Raw genomic sequence first — 20,201 nt, 5'->3', positions numbered from 1 at the left:
AAATGCTTTGTATCGGCACCTATACCTGTATCGGTGCAACCCTAGTTTAGATTGTAAGCTCCATGGGCAAGGCCTTCCTATTGCTTCTCTACTGAACTGTATTTTACTGAGTTTACTGATTCCCTTTTATATTGCAAAGCGCTGTGCAAACTTGGCGCTAAAAAATAAATTCCTGTATAATGCATACAGTACATGTGGCGTTCTAACACAAAGCACTGCAGAGGACACCAGCGTTGCTTTCTATATGTGCTTGCGGTGACCTGCGCTCTTCCAATGCAGTAAAACGCAGGTCACTGCGGTAGGTGTAAACCGGGCCTCACCGGCATCATTTAGGTCAGAAGAGACATGCCTTCGGGTTTGATTTCTTCTCTAATCATCCTCTTCTTCCTCAGTCCCCAATCCATCTTCTGATAGCACAGAGCCTTGGGGACACTCTGCACATGCTCAGTTTTTGGTGTGCATTGCTAGGGGTTTTTATTTTTCTTTTTCTTGGGAGAGTTCATGTGATCCTGCACAGGACCAATCAGCACTGTCCAGACAAGAGGGTCAGGGGTTGTGCATCCTCATAGGACAGTCAGAGGAGAATGAAAACTCCTCCTCCTACAAGCTTTAACCAGACACTGATAGAAGTCACAACACTGCTATATACTGCTGATGAGAAAAAGTATTTAGCAGTTTATATTTACTAAAATGATTGCATTCCTGTGTTACTGTGACAAGATATAGTGAGTGCAGGCTCCTGGGTTTAGTAACACTAAGGCTCTGTTCACACCTGAGCGATCCGCATTGGGGGACACTTGTGCAATGTCATTTCTACTCAATGGCTGCCCAGTTGCGCAATATATTGCGGGAACTTCTTTGAGCATCAGCCTTGCGCGTTACGATTTGCCACGGTTAAAGCGCAATTTATCACGGAAAAAAATTGGGCGCGATCGGGGTGCCATTAAGAAGTAATGGCATCGCACAAGCACCCCGCAATTTGGAACAGCGATCTGGATCGCTCTGGTGTGAACGGAGCCTTAAAGTTATCGGTGCTCGGCTGAGGGGTAGGCAGTAGAGGTGGCTGCCTTTGGGTGCCTAAGTTGGTGGGGGCACAAAAAGGGCAGGGCCTGTAGCCTATGCTGCTGGCGCAGTTTACATCTCATTGGTGGTTGTTGTTTGGGTTGGGGGGCAGGGGGTGCTTTTGGCCCTTTTTTTTTTTTTTTGCCTTGGGTGCCTAAAGGGCTTTGCTCTTGTACTGTCACTATACATTTTGTATCCTCTTCCTCTTGTGTGTTTTATCTTTCCTAACCAGGATGTTTTCTTCTCTTTTAGGATCCAAACTATGGCGAGCGACGGATGTATGAAAGTGACCAAATACTTCCTCTTCCTATTTAACCTCCTGTTCTTTGTAAGTATCACTTTCAAAAATTTCCGAACCCCAGAATCGCATATCTTTTAAAGTCAGCCAAGGTGTCTCTGGAGTCAGTTGACGGTGGTCTCTGGAGTCAGTTGACGGTGGCCTCTGGAGTCAGTTGACGGTGGCCTCTGGAGTCAGTTGACGGTGGCCTCTGGAGTCAGTTGACGGTGGCCTCTGGAGTCAGTTGACGGTGGCCTCTGGAGTCAGTTGACGGTGGCCTGTGGAGTCAGTTGACGGTGGCCTGTGGAGTCAGTTGACGGTGGCCTGTGGAGTCAGTTGACGGTGGCCTGTGGAGTCAGTTGACGGTGGCCTGTGGCGTCAGTTGGCGGTGGCCTCTGGCGTCAGTTGGCGGTGGCCTCTGGAGTCAGTTGGCGGTGGCCTCTGGAGTCAGTTGACGGTGGCCTCTGGAGTCAGTTGGCGGTGGCCTCTGGAGTCAGTTGGCGGTGGCCTCTGGAGTCAGTTGGCGGTGGCCTCTGGAGTCAGTTGGCGGTGGCCTCTGGAGTCAGTTGGCGGTGGCCTCTGGAGTCAGTTGGCGGCGGCCTCTGGCGTCAGTTGACGGTTGTCCCTTGATAACTGTTTGTAGTCTATAATGATGGAAGGTCACCTTCTCTATTCTTTGTAGATATCTGCCAAACTGCTTAGGCAGCCAATTACACTACAGCAATAAACATGTGATGTTGTCAGGGGTAGGTCTGCCTTTGTTTCCAGAGGCAACTTTACTAAAAGAAGGAAAAAAAATGGTGTGGTTTATGAATTTGTTCCCGGAACAATGAGGATTTGTAGTTTTTATTATTTTGGTGCTGCCTTGTGATTTACTACATGTCGGGGGAGCTCTGCTGGAGTCACCAGCTCTGATCGATGGCACATTTGGTTCCTCGGTCCTCCGCCCTTTTCCTAGCTCTTATCGGAGTTATACATCTATTCTCTCGCCCATTGTTCTGCTAATTACTCTCTTCTCTGAGAGTAGTCCAAGCATCATCACATCCTGTGTAGTATGCCGTCAACACAAAACTGATTGCGGGGAATTTGAGAAGACCCTTTACACCAGGGGTCTCAAACTGGCAGCCCTCCAGGTGTTGCGGAACTACTCTGCCTCTGCCTGTGGGAGCCATGCGTGTAACTATCAGCCTTGCAATGCCTCATAGGACTTTTAGTTCTGCAACAGCTGGAGGGCCGCCAGTTTGAGACCCCAGCACTACATATTCCTTCCACCATAACACCAGTCCTCTATATACACTATATTACCAAAAGTATTGGGACACCTTCCTTTACACGCACATGAACTTTAATGGCATCCCAGTCTTGGTCCGTAGGGTTCAATATTGAGTTGGCCCGCCCTTTGCAGCTATAACAGCTTCACCTCTTCTCGCAAGGCTTAGCAGTGTGTCTATGGCAGGGGTAGCCAACCTGGGGCCTTCCAGCTGTTGCAGAACTACAAGTCCCATTATGCCTCTGGGAGTAATTGTAACTTGACTGGCCTGCACAGAGTCCTGACTTCAACCCAATAGAACACCTTTGGGATGAATTGGAGTGGAGACTGCGAGCCAGGCCTTCTCATCCAACATCAGTACCTGACCTCACAAAAGCGCTTCTGGAAGAATGGTCCAACATTCCCATAGACACACTCCTAAACCTTGTGGACGGCATTCCCAGAAGAGTTGAAGCTGTTAAAGCTGCAAAGAGCGGGCCAACTCAATATTAAACCCCACGGACTAAGACTGGGATGTCATTAAAGTTCATGTGCGTCTAAAGGCAGGTGTCAATACTTTTGAAAAAATAATATATGTAGGGCACATACTGTAAGATCACTTGACCTCCAGGAGATTCACCCCCCTTAATGCCCAGGCCATTTTTTGCTATTTGGCACTGTGTTACTTTGACAATTGTGCAGTAAACACTGTACGCAAATTACATTTTATATAATTTTTTGCCCCACAAATAGAGCTTTCTTTTGGTGGTATTTGATCACCACTTTTTTCTGTCTTTTTTACGTTAAAAAAAAAAAAAAAAAAAAAAAAAAAAAATGTAGAAAAATAAAATGTTTTTACTTTCTGCTATATAAAACAAAACCCATACAATAAAAAATCAAATTATTTCATAAATTTAGGCCAAAATGTATTCTGTCACATGTTTTTGGTAAAAAAACAACAAAAAAAAAAACAACCAATAAGCGTATATTGATTGGTTGCGTGAAAGTTATAGCGTCTACAAACTATGGTGTACATATACTGGAATTAAAAAAAAAATGTTACATAGTAGGTGAGGTTGAAAAGACACAAGTCCATCAAGTCCAACCTATGTGCGTGATTATATGTCAGTATTACATTGTATATCCCTGGATGTTGTGATTGTTCAGGTGCTTATCTAATATTTAAGTTTCTAGTTTTTTTTTAAACTATCAATGCCCCCCCCCCCCCTCTCTGAGACCACCACCTGTGGAAGGGAATTCCACATCCTTGCTGCTCTTACAGTAAAGAACCCTCTACATAGTTTATGGTTAAACCTTTTTTCTTCTAATTTTAATGAGTGGCCACGAGTCTTATTAAACTCCCTTCTGCAAAAAAGTTTTCTCCCTATTGTGGGGTCACCAGTACAGTATTTGTAAATTGAAATCATATCCCCTCTCAAGTGTCTCTTCTCCAGAGAGAATAAGTTCAGTGCTCGCAACCTTTCCTCATAACTAATTTCCTCCAGACCCTTTATTAGCTTTGTTGCCCTTCTTTGTAGTCACTCCATTTCCAGTACATCCTTCCTGAGGACTGGTGCCCAGAACTGGACAGTATACTCCAGGTGCGGCCGGACCAGAGTCTTGTAAAGCGGGAGAATTATCGTTTTATCTCTGGAGTTGATCCTCTTTTTAATGCCAATATTCTGTTTGCTTTGTTAGGCTCAGCAATGCCAGGCTACTGCTATCATCTACTAGGACCCCCAGGTACTTTTCCATCTTAGATTCCCCCCAGAGGTTCTCCCCCCTGTGTATAGATTGCATTCATATTTTTGCCACCCAAATGCATTATTTTACATTTTTCTACATTAAACCTCATTTGCCATGTAGATCCTTGCTAATCCAAATGATGATAGATCTGTCTCCCCCTCCTCCCTCAGGTTAGGGGGCCTATAGCATACTCCCAGTATTATTTTCCCCTTAGCTTCATCTCTTTGGAGCTCTACCCATAAGGATTCCACCTCCTCCCTAGCTCCCTTATACTAGTAATGGCAACGATCAGCGACTTATAGCAGGACTGTGATAGTATAGCAGACAATCTGACACTGAAATGTTTGACACTTTGTAGGAACCGGTGACACTAAGGCTGGCCATACATTATACAGTTTTCTTATTCAATTTTCCCTTTAGATTTACCAAAACCATATAATATGAGATGAAACCTAAACACTTTCAATGTGTATGCAACCAAGCAGGCCCTTGCACTACATAGTGAAAGGTAAATCTAAAGAAAATTGAATAAGAAAATTGTATAGTGTATGGCCAGCCTAATACAGTGATTAGTGCTAATAATATGCACTGTCACTGTACTGCTGACACTGGCTGGGAGGGGGTTAGCATCTAGGGTGATCAAAGGGTTAAATGTGTACCTAATAGTGCTTGGTGCATTGGCTGTACTGTTTTTACTAAGGGATGTGCCATTTTATTTCCCCAGGGAAACATAAACCAGCACCCCCCCGACTCAACAGAGCTCTGTATTGTTTACATTTACCTGACGGCGTGGGGGGTGGGACCAAAGCTGGATTACGAGATGTGGGTGCTCAGTTTTCTGGAATATTCTTATTTAAAGCTGAACTCCGGGCAAACCACTAAATACACAGATAACATCCATACGAGGGAGCTGTCAAAGGCTTTGCATTTCTGTCCATCCAGTCCTGAGATTTATACAGCCACTCCACATCCATCTGTGGCACCTCATCTCTCTGGCTTCTCCTATCATGAAGCTTTTGATTAGCACCGAAGAGCAACTGACTGGCTCCTTAAACTGCTTCTCCCTCTCCTAGTCTTAACTCTGCTGCTTTTCTGTGCCTGGGAGCTGCATACTGCCTGCCTTACAAGTAAACAGGTATAGGTGGCTGTATGCTTGTAACGTGTTTTTTTTTTTTTTTTTTTTTTCTCAAAAGTTCAGCCATAAACAGGCATCCACTTGTATCACTTGTATGACGGGCTGTACGTGGCACCCGTGGCTTCCTGAGTGTGGGAAAATATACATTGGGCATATAAAAAAAGCTATAAAATTTTACAAGAAGCCGTAATGACTACAAATATAATTGAAGCTCCACTTAAAGGAACATGCATGTAGTGCTTGTGTGTTCGCTTGAGACCCTTCAATGATAATATTTTATATAGATTTTTAATGCTTTTAGTGCATAGCATTGTAACATTGGTTTGTCATTTTATTGTAAATTTCTAGCTGGTTAACAAGATTTTTCCTGATTGGTATAGGCCTAATAAAACAAACCCCTTGGCCCCAGAAGGAATGTACTTCCGTGTGTGTGTGTGTGTGTGTGTGTGTGTGTGTGTGTGTGTGTGATAATCATCATACATGACGTGTACGTTTTTATCACAGAGGGAAAAAAAATCTGACTTTACACATCTCTGCCTAAACATTTAACTGTTTCACTGCCACCAATGTTTGCCCTGTATACAGCAGGTAAATCGGTGCAACTGCCAGATTCCTTTTGTTGCACCTCTCAGTAGTGTGCCCTACATGTCTCTTCCCCCTCAGTCATGTTTCCCAGTGTGCACTGCTGGATCAGTGGACCTGGGACCAGCATGGCGAGTGCCTCCAAGGAGAGGGGATAGAGACTAGAGATGGGCTCGGGCGTGTTTGAGATCCCACCAGGAAGCCGACACTGCACACGGCTAATCGCAGGCAGAGACGTTTTCTGATCTGTGCAGCTGCGGATCAGCAAATGTCTCAGTGCCTGTGATTAGCGGTGTGTAGTGTCTGCTTCCTGGTGGGATCGGGCACCTGTCAACTCGAATACACCCCGAGCCCATCTCTAATGGAGACCAGAGGACCCAGGATCAGCATGGCGAGTGCCGCCATGGAGAATGGAGGGAGATCTGTGGACCCAGGATCAGCATGGCGAGTGCCGCCGTGGAGAATGGAGGGAGATCTGTGGACCCAGGATCAGCATGGCGAGTGCCGCCGTGGAGAATGGAGGGAGATCTGTGGACCCAGAATCAGCATGGCGAGTGCCGCCGTGGAGAATGGAGGGAGATCTGTGGACCTAGGATCAGCATGGCGAGTGCCGCCATGGAGAATAGAGGGAGATCTGTGGATCCAGGATCGACATGGCGAGTACTGTTATGGAGAAGAGAGGGAGACCTGTGAACCCGGGATCGCATGGCAAGTGCCACCTTGGGGAAGGGAGGGAGACTTGTGGACCCAGGATCTGCACGGCAAGTGCCGCCATGGAGAAGGGAGGGAGGCCTTGACCCAGGATCGGCATAACGAGTGCCGCCATGGATAAGGGAGGGAGACTTGTAGACCCGGGATCGCATGGCAAGTGCCACCATGGAGAAGGGAGGGAGGCCTGTGGACCTGGGATCACATGGTGAGTGCCGTCATGGACAAGGGAGGGAGACCTGTGGACCTTGGATCACATGGCAAGTGCCGCCATGGACAAGGGAGAGGGATCCAGGATTGGCATAGCGAGTGCTGCCATGGAGAAGGGAGGGAGACCTGTGGACCTGGGATCAGCCTAGCGAGTGCCATGGAGAAGGGAGGGAGATCTGTGGACCCGGGATCGACATGGCGAGTACTGCTATGGAGTAGAGAGGGAGACCTGTGAACCCAGGATCACATGGCAAGTGCCATCTTGGGGAAGGGAGGGAGACTGGTGGACCCAGGATCGGCACGGCAAGTGCCGCCATGGAGAGGGGAGGGAGGCCTTGACCCAGGATCGGCCTAGCGAGTGCCGCCATGGAGAAGGGAGGGAGACCTGTGGACCCGAGATCGGCCTAGCGAGTGCCATGGAGAAGGGAGGGAGACCTGTGGACCCGGGATCGGCATTGCGAGTGTTGCCAAAGAGAGGGGCGGGTGACTGGTGAACACCCATTCTAGAACATGTTTTGGTGGGTTTTAAGTAATCCTCAGGCCTAAAATTTAAAACTGTGTGCAAAAAACACGAAAATGGCTCCAGCAGCAAAGGGTTAAAGCGGAAGTTTATTCTGCTTATGTTATCTCCTCCCATCCCCCCACCACAACCCCCCCCACATTAAATCGGCCCACTACATATTTAAAAAAAAACCTTCTATTTTTATTTATCTGCTGTGTGAATGGCCGGGGCAAATCCTGGTCTGGTTCTGTATTCTGACCAGTTCTGTCACGAAGATCGATTGCATTAGGAACTCGCAACTCCCTGCCCCCACCCCGTCTCAGCGATGAGCTCCTATCTCTGTTTTGTACTAAGCAGAGAGGAGATAAGATCTGAGATCTGCGGTTTCCTGTTTGTTAACATTTCACGTCTTATTTCAGAAGACAGGATCCTGATTCTGGGCTGAGGAGTATATGTGTCTCTTGTAATATATTCATAGCTACATTATAAGGGAAGTGGTAATCTCATTTCACTGATTTAAACATCACTGACATTTTTAGTGTGACCTTCTTTTTCTTGCTGTTTCATATTTTGATTACTATAATACAGATTCTGAAATGTTCTACCTACTGCTCATTTTTGTTCATCAGAGAAATTATGTAATCGGTATTACCTAGCCACATCCATTATTGTGGACCTTTTTGATGTGTGTGTATATATAATATAATACTCATGGCCACTTAATTAGCTACACCCGTTCAATTGCTTGGTAACACAAATTGCTAATCAGCCAATCACAAGGCAGCAACTCAATGCATTTAGGCATCTATATGTGGTGAAGACGACTTGCTGAAGTTAATACCGAGCATCAGAATGGGGGAAGAAAGGGGATTCGAGTGACTTTGAACGTGGCATGGTTGTTGGTGCCAGGTGGGTTGGTCTGAGTATTTCAAAACCTGCTGTTCTACTGGGATTTTCACACAAAAGCATCTCTCGGGTTTACAGAAAATGGTCCAAAAAAGAGAAAATATCCAGTGAGCGGCAGTTGTGTGGAGGAAAAGGCCTTGTTGAGGTCAGAGGAGAATGGGCAGACTGGTTCCAGATGATAGAAAGACAACAGTAACTCAAATAACCACTCGTTACATCCAAAGGAATACCATCTCTGAGCGCACAACACATTGAACCTTGAAGACCACACCGGGTGCCGCTCCGGTCAGCTAAGAACAGGAAACTGAGGCTACAATTGGCACAGGATCACCAAAATTGGACAATAGAAGATTAGAAAAACATTGCCTGGTCTGATGAGTCTGGATTTCAGCTGCGACATTCAGATGGTTGGGTCAGAATTTGGCGTATTTAAGCGTTTGATTTCTTTCAGCCCACCGAATCATCAGTGGTCTGGGTATATATTTGGAAATGCAGAAGACTTCACACCACGTGATATAACGGCATTTTATCCATCAGCTCCTTCAATGTCTTTCTGTGATGAAGAACCGTACGATGCGTTCATTTCGCAACCGGTGAAGCAACAGGGCAGCTGAGCTGTAGTAAGGCGTTAAGCCGAGCCTGAATGCGCTGTCTGTTTAGGAATTCCTGCTGTGCGCATGGACCAGCTGTCAGTGCTGTGTAACGGCTCTGGAGCCCATCCGGGGACCAGCTGTCAGTGCTGTGTAACGGCTCTGGACCCCATCCGGGGTAAATATGGCTGAATTGGAGGATAAGCAGAGGAGTGGTGCTGGATATGAGGCAGCTGCCTGGCCCCCATAGATCTGAAGATGACAGCTGGATGTGTCCTGGGAATTCCGGGAATGCATTCCCTCCTGGGAAAATCTCCCTTTGTGTTGGAGTGTCTTTTTTGCCCTCTCTAAGTTCACTTTTCAAAGCTGTGTGTTGCAGAGGTTTGACATGAGCACAGTAGAGCCTTCATAAAACAAAAGGCCACAAATCCTAAAAATAAGGGTTTTATTTCTGCCATTTAGGATTGTGGGCAGAGCCATTCACATTCTTTATGCCCTTCAGCCAACTGTGCATCCATAGTACAGATACAGCCTGGTATTAGAGCCCACGCTCCAAGAACTGGGGGTGCTGCTCCAGGTTCCTATTGCCTCGTTTCCACTGAGTGGATCGGTTTGGGTTGGTACAGTTTGGAAGGGTTAGACTGATCCGGCCTAGTCAGGTGAGAGTTTCCACTGCAAGTCGGACCACCAGGGGCTATACGGGGTTTAGAAAAAAGGCCTAGCGTGTCCTCACACTGATTGGCAGATGTTTTTTCTGTCCGCCAATCAGTGGAATGTATCGTAGCTCCGCCCTAACCGTACGGGACCATTTTCTATGGCCCCACATCTGAAGCAGGACCATGAATGGGGCGGTATGGTTTGGTTGTATGGGCCACTTTCATAAAGGAAACACTCAAAATATAGCGTCCTGTACCGAACCGATTCGCTCAGTGGAAACGAGGCATTCGTGACCTCACTGAGAGTTCAGGCTTGGGAAGAGCCTGTCCTGGCTTAATGCATACAGTGTGAAGAGAAGGGAAAAACTTCTATAATATCACTATGGTCACCTCCATGACTAAGCCTGATGGGTGGGGTGAAATGCGTTGGGTGGCCTGAACAGAACCGGGCTGGTGCTGCTTTTACTCTAGTTACTGTCGGGTTTTGATGGTGTGCGGCACCCAAGGCTTTTCTTCCCTTCGCATTGATCTTATAAAGGCTTTTTCTCCCCCTCCCCCACACAACATACGCTAGCCATTTTCAATCAGGGCACTGTGGAACCTTAGCATTCCTCTAGAGGTTCCTAGGAGTTCCTTGAGTTTGACTTAATGACCTCCCATTTGATGATGTCTATATAGTTCTGGAGTCAACACCACTTGGCATAGCCAGCTGCATGAACCCAATGATTTTTAAGCTGTTGGTAAGAGTTGCATGCTGACCGTAAAGCCTCATACACCCGATCGGACTTTGTACAAACTTTCCCTTGGATTTTTGTACAAAGGGCGTCGGCCCTGAACTTGTATTGCATACACACAGCAGGACTTTTTCAGCCAACTTTCACCAAATCACGTGGTTTTTCTGCTCTTTACCGCCACCTTTGGTCAACTTCTGTATTGTTGTCTGATCTTTTGCATTGGTTCTGAGCATGTCTGTTTGTACTTTGTACAAAAGTCCTATGGTTTTCTGTACACACGGTCAGACTTTACTCCATCGGACTTTTGTTGCCAGAAAGTTTGTCCGTTCGCACAGCCAACAAAAGTCCGATGAAAACCAAAAAAGTTTGTCCGATGGAGCGTACACACGGTCGGATGTTGCTCCAAAACAGCTAATTTGCATGTTTGTTGTCAAAAAGTCTGATCGTGTGTATGGGCCTTTACTATGGTGGGGACATTCGTCCCATTGGCCACCAATGTTAGAAGCACTTTTCCCACTGACCCTAAATGAATTGACTTTTGCAAGGGTTCCCTGAGACCTGAAAATAAGTTCAAGTTTTCCTCTGAGGGTGAAAAAGCTAAGGAAGGCTGGCATACACTACCCTAAAATGTAGGATAACCCCCTCGAGTGAGGTATGTAGATATCTTCTGTTTTATGTAGACTCTACTGTACTTTGTAGAGTATGTTAGTGGAGACTGGAAAGAAACTACCTCCACAGCACTGCCCACTTTATAGAAACTATTAGCCCTTGTACACACGGTCGGACATTCCGACAACCAAATCCGTGGGGTTTTGTCCGAAACTGTTGTATACACACGGTCGGACAAAGTTGTCGGAAAATCCGATCGTTCAGAACGTGATGACGTTATTTCGTTACGATGGGACTACTTTCAGGCTAGTAGCCAATAGCTTTGGTGTAGGATTTTGATCTGAGCATGCGTGGCACTTTGATTGGAAGTCTCTACACATGATCGGAGTATGTCCGATCGGAGTATGTTGTCAGAAAATTTTACCGACAAGTTGGAAAACTTGGTCCGTCGGATACTCCGACGGAAACAGTCCGATGAAGACCACACACAGTCGGATTATCTGACAAAACGGTCCGATCGGACGCATTCCGTCGGAATCTCCGACCGTGTGTACAAGGGCTAATAGGACAAGAGCTTGGTTGATTGGAGGGCTTTTTGAGTCCATCTCACCATACCCTGTCTGGTTATACTTTCTTGAATATCCTAAAGCCCCATTCTGTAGAGTTATTGCTTCAACATATTGCCTTAATGATGGCCAAGTCTCTTCTCAACCCAAGATATAAGATAACACCCAGTGTCCTATCTGTTCTTCGCAATATCTACAGGGGAAAAACTCACGGTTTCCTTATTTTGTACCAGGGATACTCGCTAGAAAGTAAGTCATCTAATATGAGGGGGGCTCTACCTAAGAATCTTCCTGCACTAAGGTGGGAAGGTTGCTACCTCTCGGATAAGGCTGGATTCTAAGAGACCCGGTGCCTCTTGGCAAGTCAGATCTGTCTGGTGTGGTCAGGGATTTGGGCTAACTCTGCATTCATAGCATAAATACAGCCGGATACCACAGAGGCTTTTCTTCCAGACTGCAAACGCCAACCATTCTAAACCAGGGTTCTGTGGAACCATAGACTTCCTCCAGAGGTTCTTGGGGGATAATTGATCTGTGCCTGGTTGACCCCCTTATCTGATGCTGCCTAGGTAGTTCCAGGGCCAGTGGCACTTTGCAGAGCCAGCTGCATTAACCCAATGATCTTTTTAGACTGTTGGTAAGTGGTGCATGCTGTCCACCACTATGGTGGAGACATTCTTCCCTCTGGCCACATATGCGAGAAGCAGTTTTTCCACTGACCCCAATAAATTAACTTTTGCAAGGGTTCCACAAGACCTTAAAAAAATGTCAAGGCTGAGCCGTTTTAGGAAGGCTGTATACACCATCCTAAAAATGTAGGATAACCATTTTTTTTTTCTTTATTTATTTATTTATTTATTTATTTTTATTATTTTTAAATGGGCGTAAGATGCGTAGATACCTTTTTTGGTAATATCGAGATTCTACTGTAATTGGTTGACGGACCACACCTCACCATAGCCAGTCTGATTATACTTTCTCGAATATCCTAAACGTACATTAGAGGTAATTTCTTCTATATATATATATAAGAAATTACCTCTAATGTACGTTTAGGATATTTTCTTCATATTCCCTTGATGGCCAAGTAACCTCTTAACCCAACAGCTAAAATCAAATGTCATATCTGTTCTTAGTAAGGCTGTTACTGATTAAAAATGTTGTGTTCGATTAATCGTTTAGTCGATTAAGGTTTAAAAAAAAAAATAATAATTTCGATTAATTATAACGCACATACAGATCCAACTTTTAGCTGATCTCCTTGCATTGCAGCTCTGCATTAGTCAGTGGTAAATGTGGTATACACTATATACAATCACCCGACACTAGTTCGTTTCCACAATCCATGACTTAACTTCACAGTTCACACAAACGTTTTAAATTCAAACTGTAGCACTGACGTAAGTAATTTTTATTTTTTTTATTTTTTTCCACAGTAGCGTGACAACCCCTCCACCTCCGGTCTAACTAATCACTCACCTTATGGCATGGACCCCTGTGCAAACAGGTGGTCATGCAAGCGGGTATCAAAAGGGTTAACACAGCCCATAAACTTCTCTCACAATCTCAGGTCATGGGTAGAGAGAAAAGATCAAAGTGCTCACCGCTTAAGTATAAGATTTAGTTTTTGTGTTCAAACACAAACTACTCACATAAAGATGATAAAAACACAGCATGTAAAGCCGACAATCGTGTTAGTTCCGTAGGGCAGCAGCGAGTGGCATCATGTGTAGCTCCTCCCCGTACACGTTACGTTCAAACAGAAACTTTGTCACCGGACTCCTCCCCCCTTCCCTTCGTTAGCAGACGGAGGCACTTGGGGAAGGGGGGAGGAGTCTGGTGACATCACCGGATCTCCGGCGGAACTCCCTGAAGACCGGAAGTCGGCGGAGAGGTGAGTACCAGTCAAAAGAATTTTGATCGATCAAAAAAATGAATGATTAATCAAGGAATTAATCTTTAATTTTCACAGCCCTAGTTCTTAGTAATATCTACAGGGGGAAAACTTCTTGCCTTGTGGCAGGAATACTGGCTAGAAAGTAACTCATCTAATATAATGGGGGTTCCACCAAAAAATCTTCCTCCAGGATGGTAGGAAAACCTTGCGCCACAGGGTAAGGTGGGAAGGTTGCTACCTCTCGGATAAGGCTGGATCCTGAGGGACCCAGTGCCTCTTGGGAAGTCAGATATGTCTAGTGTGGTCAGGGGCTTAGAAGGAAGAGAAGCCCCACAGTATTTATTTAGTCCCCCTGAATGTGGTGACCTGAGCGTGCTGGAGAATCTCAATAGGTTTGCAACCCTAATACAGTTTACTGGCAACCCAGATTTACTTCTGAACTTGCTTCCTAGGGCAAGCCATTTGGCCAGCTTGAAGTAAGATTTATATCTGGTTCCCACTCTTTCCAGATACAAGCATTTTTTACCCCACAGAGAGAGACGGGTGCTTGATCTTCGAGCCTTTCCTGGGGAAAGGATCTGAGGCCTTCAGGTTTCTTCATCCCCTGCCCTGAAGGTCTTTGTAGGAGCCCTCGCCAAGTACTTGGTGGATCTGGATAGCAGATGCCCAACAATCAAGATTCACCTGGCTTCAGTTAATCCCTATAAGGAGCCATGCTCTCTGGGGAATTCGAGGATTTGGGATCCTTCTTTTTGGAAAACACAGCACTCATGCACTTTTTTTAGATTTTTTTTTTTTTTTTTTTTTTTTTTTTTTTACATGTTGCGTTTTATTTTTTTTTTGCTCGCTTGGATTGAGGATTTGCATGCGCAAAAAAAAAGCCTAAAACAACTTTATTCCATTTGAAATAAACAGTGTCACCAGCATGCCTATGTCTACTGCCAATATACAAAGCAAGCAAGAGTCAGGGCATTGACATGTACTCAGCAGATCTCCAGACTATGACTTCTATGCACACCTGACAGTTTCCATTCCCGATGCGTTTTAGCAACTTGTGACTCAACCAAGTCATTTGTGAACATATAAAGGTTGGGATGGCATGGCGCTCCTGGTACTCACTTTGGAGTTATGAGTTAGATGGAGTATGCATTTAAATTCTGACAGCAGAGCAGTCCAAATATCTTCCCTTTTGTGTGAGAGAACAGACCCGTTGGCTTGGTACATTTAGTTTCCTGGCAGCTAACAGGTTATGTTTGACTCAGACTCATCAGCGGTGAGCCAGGGAACCTTTCCTCAAAAGGCTGAGCTCTCCGAGTGCAGAAAAGATGGGAAGCGTCCTGGAAAGCCTGATGGAATCCAGTTCAGCGTCTTTAGTTTGGGTTCAGCACGTTTACTCAGAAATGGTGAATACTGATGGTGGTTGCATTTTTGCACAAGTTTTAAAAATCGAACATTACCCCCAAAACGTTATACAGACAGACACCCCAGAAACTAAAATAGTGATGGGTCATTTTATTTTTATTTTTTTATTAGCACATTGGTTTAGGACATGTACAATTTCAGTAAAAAAAACCCACTAAAGTTAATTTTAGAGCATACAACTCAATAAATTGCCCAATTTTGACCAATCTCCTTAGGGTGATCAACGTACATTGCAGGGATTATAACCACTTGCTGCCCCAGTGCGGGGGGTGGGGGGGGGAAGCTTCAGGCTTAGCCATGTATGTATCTGTGCCTTCCCTGGGTTGGGGGTGCCCCTCCTGTGACCTCTGTGTCTGGTGACTGTTATAGGTAACCCGGGTATCATGCAATCTCTATGATTGGTCCTAGTGATCACATGATAACAATGTAAACAACCTGTCATGAATGGCTTTCCATTCATGAACAGCTTGCTTACTGTAGTGATTAGCCCACAGCAATCACATGGTACCTGGCTACCTATACCATGTGATTAGCTGTGGCCAATCTCTGATCACAATAATAAGGAAGGAAGGAAACCCATTCATGACCGCTAAAACTGTTGTTTTATACAGTGATCATTACTATATAAGCAATAACAGTAGTGTAAAAAAAAATACCCTAATCAACCCTCCAGGGTAGTAAGGTGTCAATACGGTGACCATGATCTACTTTGAGAATAACTTTTTTACTTTATTTTTTTACACACTCCAGTCACCAGTCAGTATCCCTGATCGCTGTCACATCAGTCCTATGTTTACACTGTACTACACTGGTGACAGTATGTATGGGATGTCGCATACAAGCATCTGGAATGGATGCACAATGATGAACTCAGGTCAGGGGCATTTTCTGAAAGCAGTGGGCCTGTGTGCAGGATCATAAGTTGGGCCCCCGCAGCTGAGAAAAAGTGGTTGGGTGTGATTTTTTCATTGCACTGAATACCGGCTGTGTCTTAAAAGGACACAAAGGGGGTTATTTACTAAAGGAAAATCCACTTTGCACTGCAAGTGCACTTGGAAGTAAAGTCGCTGTAGATCCGAGGGGGACATGCAAGGAAAATAATAAAAACAGCATTTTAGCTTGCACATGATTGGATGATAAAATCAGCAGAGCTTCCCCTCATTTCAGATCTACCCCTTAGATTTAGAGCAACTGCACTTTGAAGTGCACTTGCAGTGCAAAGTGGATTTGCCTTTCATAAATAACCCCCAGAGTGTCGGGGTTCAGTAGTAAGTGGCGCAAAGGTTCAGGAATAATTTCAACAAAGTTCCCAGAAGCTCAACAGTAATTCCACAAACTGTCACCTGATTGGGGTTTTCTCAATCACAGTGAAATCCCTTCTTTCTGAGATTTGTAGCAGCAACCAAGCAAATCATCTTCTTCCTCCAGATGGTGGGCGGGGCTAGCATGACTGTGACCCAATCACTTCCCCGTCACAAGAGCTGACGATCGCAGCTACAGCAAAGTTAGAGAACCAAATAACGTTTGCCATCTTTTACAATGTGTGGGGTGCAGTGTCTCCCCCCTCAGTGCGGTGTGGGAAATTCTGGAATTGGAATGCATTAGTGTCTCACTGACACTTCCCTGTGCTGCTCTGCTGATGGGGAGGGAGTCGAGTGCCATCAAAAGAGGCTTCTTGTGCCACTTGAGGCACCAGTGCCCGGGGTTGCCTACCCCTGGTTTAGCCCATTTTTGACGAAATGTGATTTTATTGTATGTTTTATAACGGAAAGTAGAAAATATTATTTTTTCAAAACTTTTGGTCTTTTTATATTTATATAATAAAACAGTGATCATCAAATACCACCAAAATAAAGCTCTATTTGTGTGAAAAAATAAATATAAATTTCATTTGGGTACAATGTTGCATGACTGTGCAATTTCCAGTTAAAGTAGCATAGTGCTGAATAGCAAAAAACTGCCTGGTCATGAAGGGGGTAAAACCTTCCAGGGGTCAAGTGGTTAACAAATTTGTAGCAGGTTCCTATCTTGTTGCTTGCAAGACATAGCTGTTTGCAATCAGTCCCCTGAAACAGACTTAGGCCGGGTTCACACCGCTGCGATGCGGGAACGCCGCGAATCCGCGGCGTTTTCCCGCATCGCATTACTCCCGCCGGCAGTTCACACTGCCCTATGCGGACGGCTGGGAGTGTCAATGAAATGTTAATGACACCCCCAGATCCGTCCGCATATCGCAGTGCGATCTGCCGACTTGCACAGGAATCGGATCGCATGGTGTGAACCCCCATGCGATCCGATTCTGTTGCGGACCAAAAAAAGGGTCCCGTGCGAGTTTGCTGCGGGAGCGATGCGAATTCAGCCATACTATCTGTATGGCTGAACTCGCATCGCTACGGAGATCGGATGTGATTTGCGGTGCGAATCACATCCGGATCTCCCCCCGCAGCAGTGTGAACCCAGCCTTAATCTGAAAAGGAGAGTCTGGTTCATTATAATCACCTGTTGCTCTCTGTGTTCTAATGAGGAAAGCTGCAGGGTCAGAATCCCTTTAGAAGTAATTAACCCTTGGTGAGTAGCCCACCAAAACGCAAATTTCAGTTAGAGTATGCCTAAAATCTGACTTGTAGCTTAGTGCAGACTTCTGAGAAAATCACTCAAGCAAGGAATGACATTTCTGGGGAAGAGCTGTACACCAGCTGTGCACAGAAGGTCTCCAGGCTGCCATATTGCATTGAATTTTCGCAGGAAATTTGGAGATTGAAACGGAAAGGTAGTTTTGAACAACATTAAAGGAGAAGTATATCCAAAGCTCATTTGGCTGGACTTCTAGATCACAGAATTGAAGTTTGTTCTGCACGCCTGTGACCTGTTTTAACCACTTCCCACCCGGCCAATGCATATATACGGCCGGGTGGGAGCCGTCTACTCCTGATAGGCCGTTCAGGAAAGTCCTTCAGAAGTAGCGGGATCGCGTGCCCACGCAGCGGCGTGATCCCGATGTGCTCGTGTCACCCGGACACGGCACATCTCAGATCGGCAGGAGGGCTCTGTGATTGGCCCTCCTGATCACATGACGGCCGTGTCCAATCAAGGCCGTCATGTGATGTAAACAAACAGCCGGTTGCTAGGCAATCGGCTCTCCTCTCCTCACACGGAAGTCATCGCTGAGGAGAGGAGAGCAGAACGCTGCAGCCGGCTGATGATCAGTGAGTATGAGCTGCTTTTTACAGCTTTTTACTCACTGATTATCAGTCTAGTGTCAACACACAACACACCACACAGTACAAACACAGTCCCCACATATGTCCCCAAAACACACGTCCTCAAAACATACATGTCCCCAATAATAAAAACATGTCCCCCACATATGTCCCCAAGACACACATGTCCCCAAAACATACATGTCCCCAAATAATAAAAACACATGTCCCTAATAATAAAAACATGTCCCCCACATATGTCCCACTAAAATCACATGTCCCAATGATTATCTGCACACATATGTACGTGATCACCTGCACACATCTGTACATGATCATTTGCGTACATATGTCCGTGATCACACAAACCAATTATTATACACTTAACGGAATTTTTTTTACCAAAAACATGTAGCAGAATACATTTTGGCTTAAATTTATGACAAAATTAGATTTTATTGGATTTCTTTTCAAATAGAAAAAAGAAAATATTGTTTTTTTTTCCAAATTTCCGCTTTTTTTGCGCTTATATCGCAAAAAATAAAAAACGGAGTCGTGAATAAATAACACTAAAATAAAGCTCTATTTATGCGAACAAAATGATAAACATTTCATTTGGGTACAGTGTAGCATGACCGCGCAATTGTTATTGAAAGCGCTAGAGCGATGAAAGCTGAAAATTGGGCTGGGAAGGAAGGGGGTGAAAGTGCACTGTATTGTAGTGGTTAAGCAGACAGCGGTCTGACACACGCTGTCAGCTCACATCACAGAACCGGTCCAGGCTGGGGAAAGATTGTGAATGTATTGTCAGGATCCACCAAGAAGGATGGACCTGCACCTGGCTCGACCTCGCTGAGAGCCTGAGCCGGCCACTCCCGCCCCCTCCACAGCCCAGCGCTCCAGTGAGGGGGAGGAGGGGGGCAGAGGAGACAAAGGTGACTGCCACCAGCTTTCTGCTCAGGGATCTCTGAGAACTGAGTGATCAGCGATGTTTGATCACTCTGTTCTCAGTCTTAGAGCTGCATCCACCCGGGGTATGTATGATTCTAAAAATAAAAAATAAATCCCATACTTCTCTTTTTTAAATGCATTCATGGCTTGTGTAGCAATTGTATTATATATATTATATATGGCTATATTTTTTCCATGAAATTGGAGTTATCCTTTAATCTACATTGGTTCAGATCTGCCATTTCAGCAAAGCTGAACCCGACTAATAGAGGAGAACACAGAACTGACCACCTCAATGTTCACCATCCAATCACAAGGTGGGGCGGGCCTTGACCTAACTGTGTTGTTTTACAGTGGTCAGAGATGTCTGGTCATGGCTTGGAAAACTGGCTGAACACAACTACATTTTGGCAACTATGATTGTCTATGATTAGAATACAGCTGTTTGCCTTTTGGCTGAGATCAAGAGTAATATTTCCTAATGTGGTTGGTGGGGACTTGGGGAATGGATCCTCTCATCCTGGTTTGAGTCTGGCCTGGTTTGCTAGGCTTGTCCTCAGATGTAGAAAGGAGTCTCGTTAAGGCTGGGTTCACATTGCTGCGAATCCACTGCGGGTTCCCGCATCGCATGCCTCCCGGCGGCAGTTCACACTGCCCTATGCGAACTGCTGGGAGTGTCAGTGAAACGTTAATGACACCCCCAGATCAGTTCGCATATCGCAGTGCGATCTGCAAACTCGGACAGGAATCAGATCGCATGGTGTGAACAACCATGCGATCCGATTCTGCTGCGGACCAAAAAAAGGGTCCTGTGCGAGTTTGGGCCGGATGCGATGCGAATTCAGCCATACTATCTGTATGGCTGAACTCGCATCGCACAGAGATCGGATGTGATTTGCACTGCAGTGCGGTGCGAATCACATCCGATTCTTGTCACCGCAGCAGTGTGAACCCAGCCTAAGTACTAATGACTTCTGGTAGGAATGGGGCTGCATTTTTCTGGCCAGGGGCTGGGTGGCCTGAGGAGCTCCTAGTGATGTGCTGCTTGGGGGTGCCGAAAAAACACTGTGGTGTGGTGCACCTCATAGAATGTTCACCGGCATTAGGTCGTGTCACTTATTGCTTTACTTGCTAAGGCCTTTTGGTGAGCCCCGATCAACTTTTTTTTATACTGGCTGGAAGGCTGACCTAGTGCGTTG

At 45.6% G+C, this 20,201-nt stretch overlaps 1 protein-coding gene across 3 annotated transcripts in view; it reads left to right on the top strand.

The window, feature by feature from the left end:
- CD82 (CD82 molecule) overlaps positions 1 to 20,201 on the top strand; it is a 120,656-nt gene that overhangs the window by 65,360 nt on the left and 35,095 nt on the right. For all 3 annotated transcript variants that reach the window (XM_077453475.1, XM_077453473.1, XM_077453474.1), the window contains exon 2: positions 1,315 to 1,390. In XM_077453475.1, coding sequence (XP_077309601.1) covers positions 1,325 to 1,390 — 66 coding nt within the window. In that variant the 5' untranslated portion in view covers positions 1,315 to 1,324. The remainder of the gene's footprint in view (positions 1 to 1,314; positions 1,391 to 20,201) is intronic.

This window comes from Lithobates pipiens, unplaced genomic scaffold (genome assembly GCF_037356315.1).
Source record: "Lithobates pipiens isolate NorthernLeopardFrog02 unplaced genomic scaffold, aLitPip1_a1.2 Scaffold_24, whole genome shotgun sequence".
Lineage (NCBI taxonomy): Eukaryota > Metazoa > Chordata > Amphibia > Anura > Ranidae > Lithobates > Lithobates pipiens.
The sequence above is the reverse complement of the archived record's forward strand: the minus strand, read 5'-3'. Positions and strand labels throughout refer to the sequence as shown.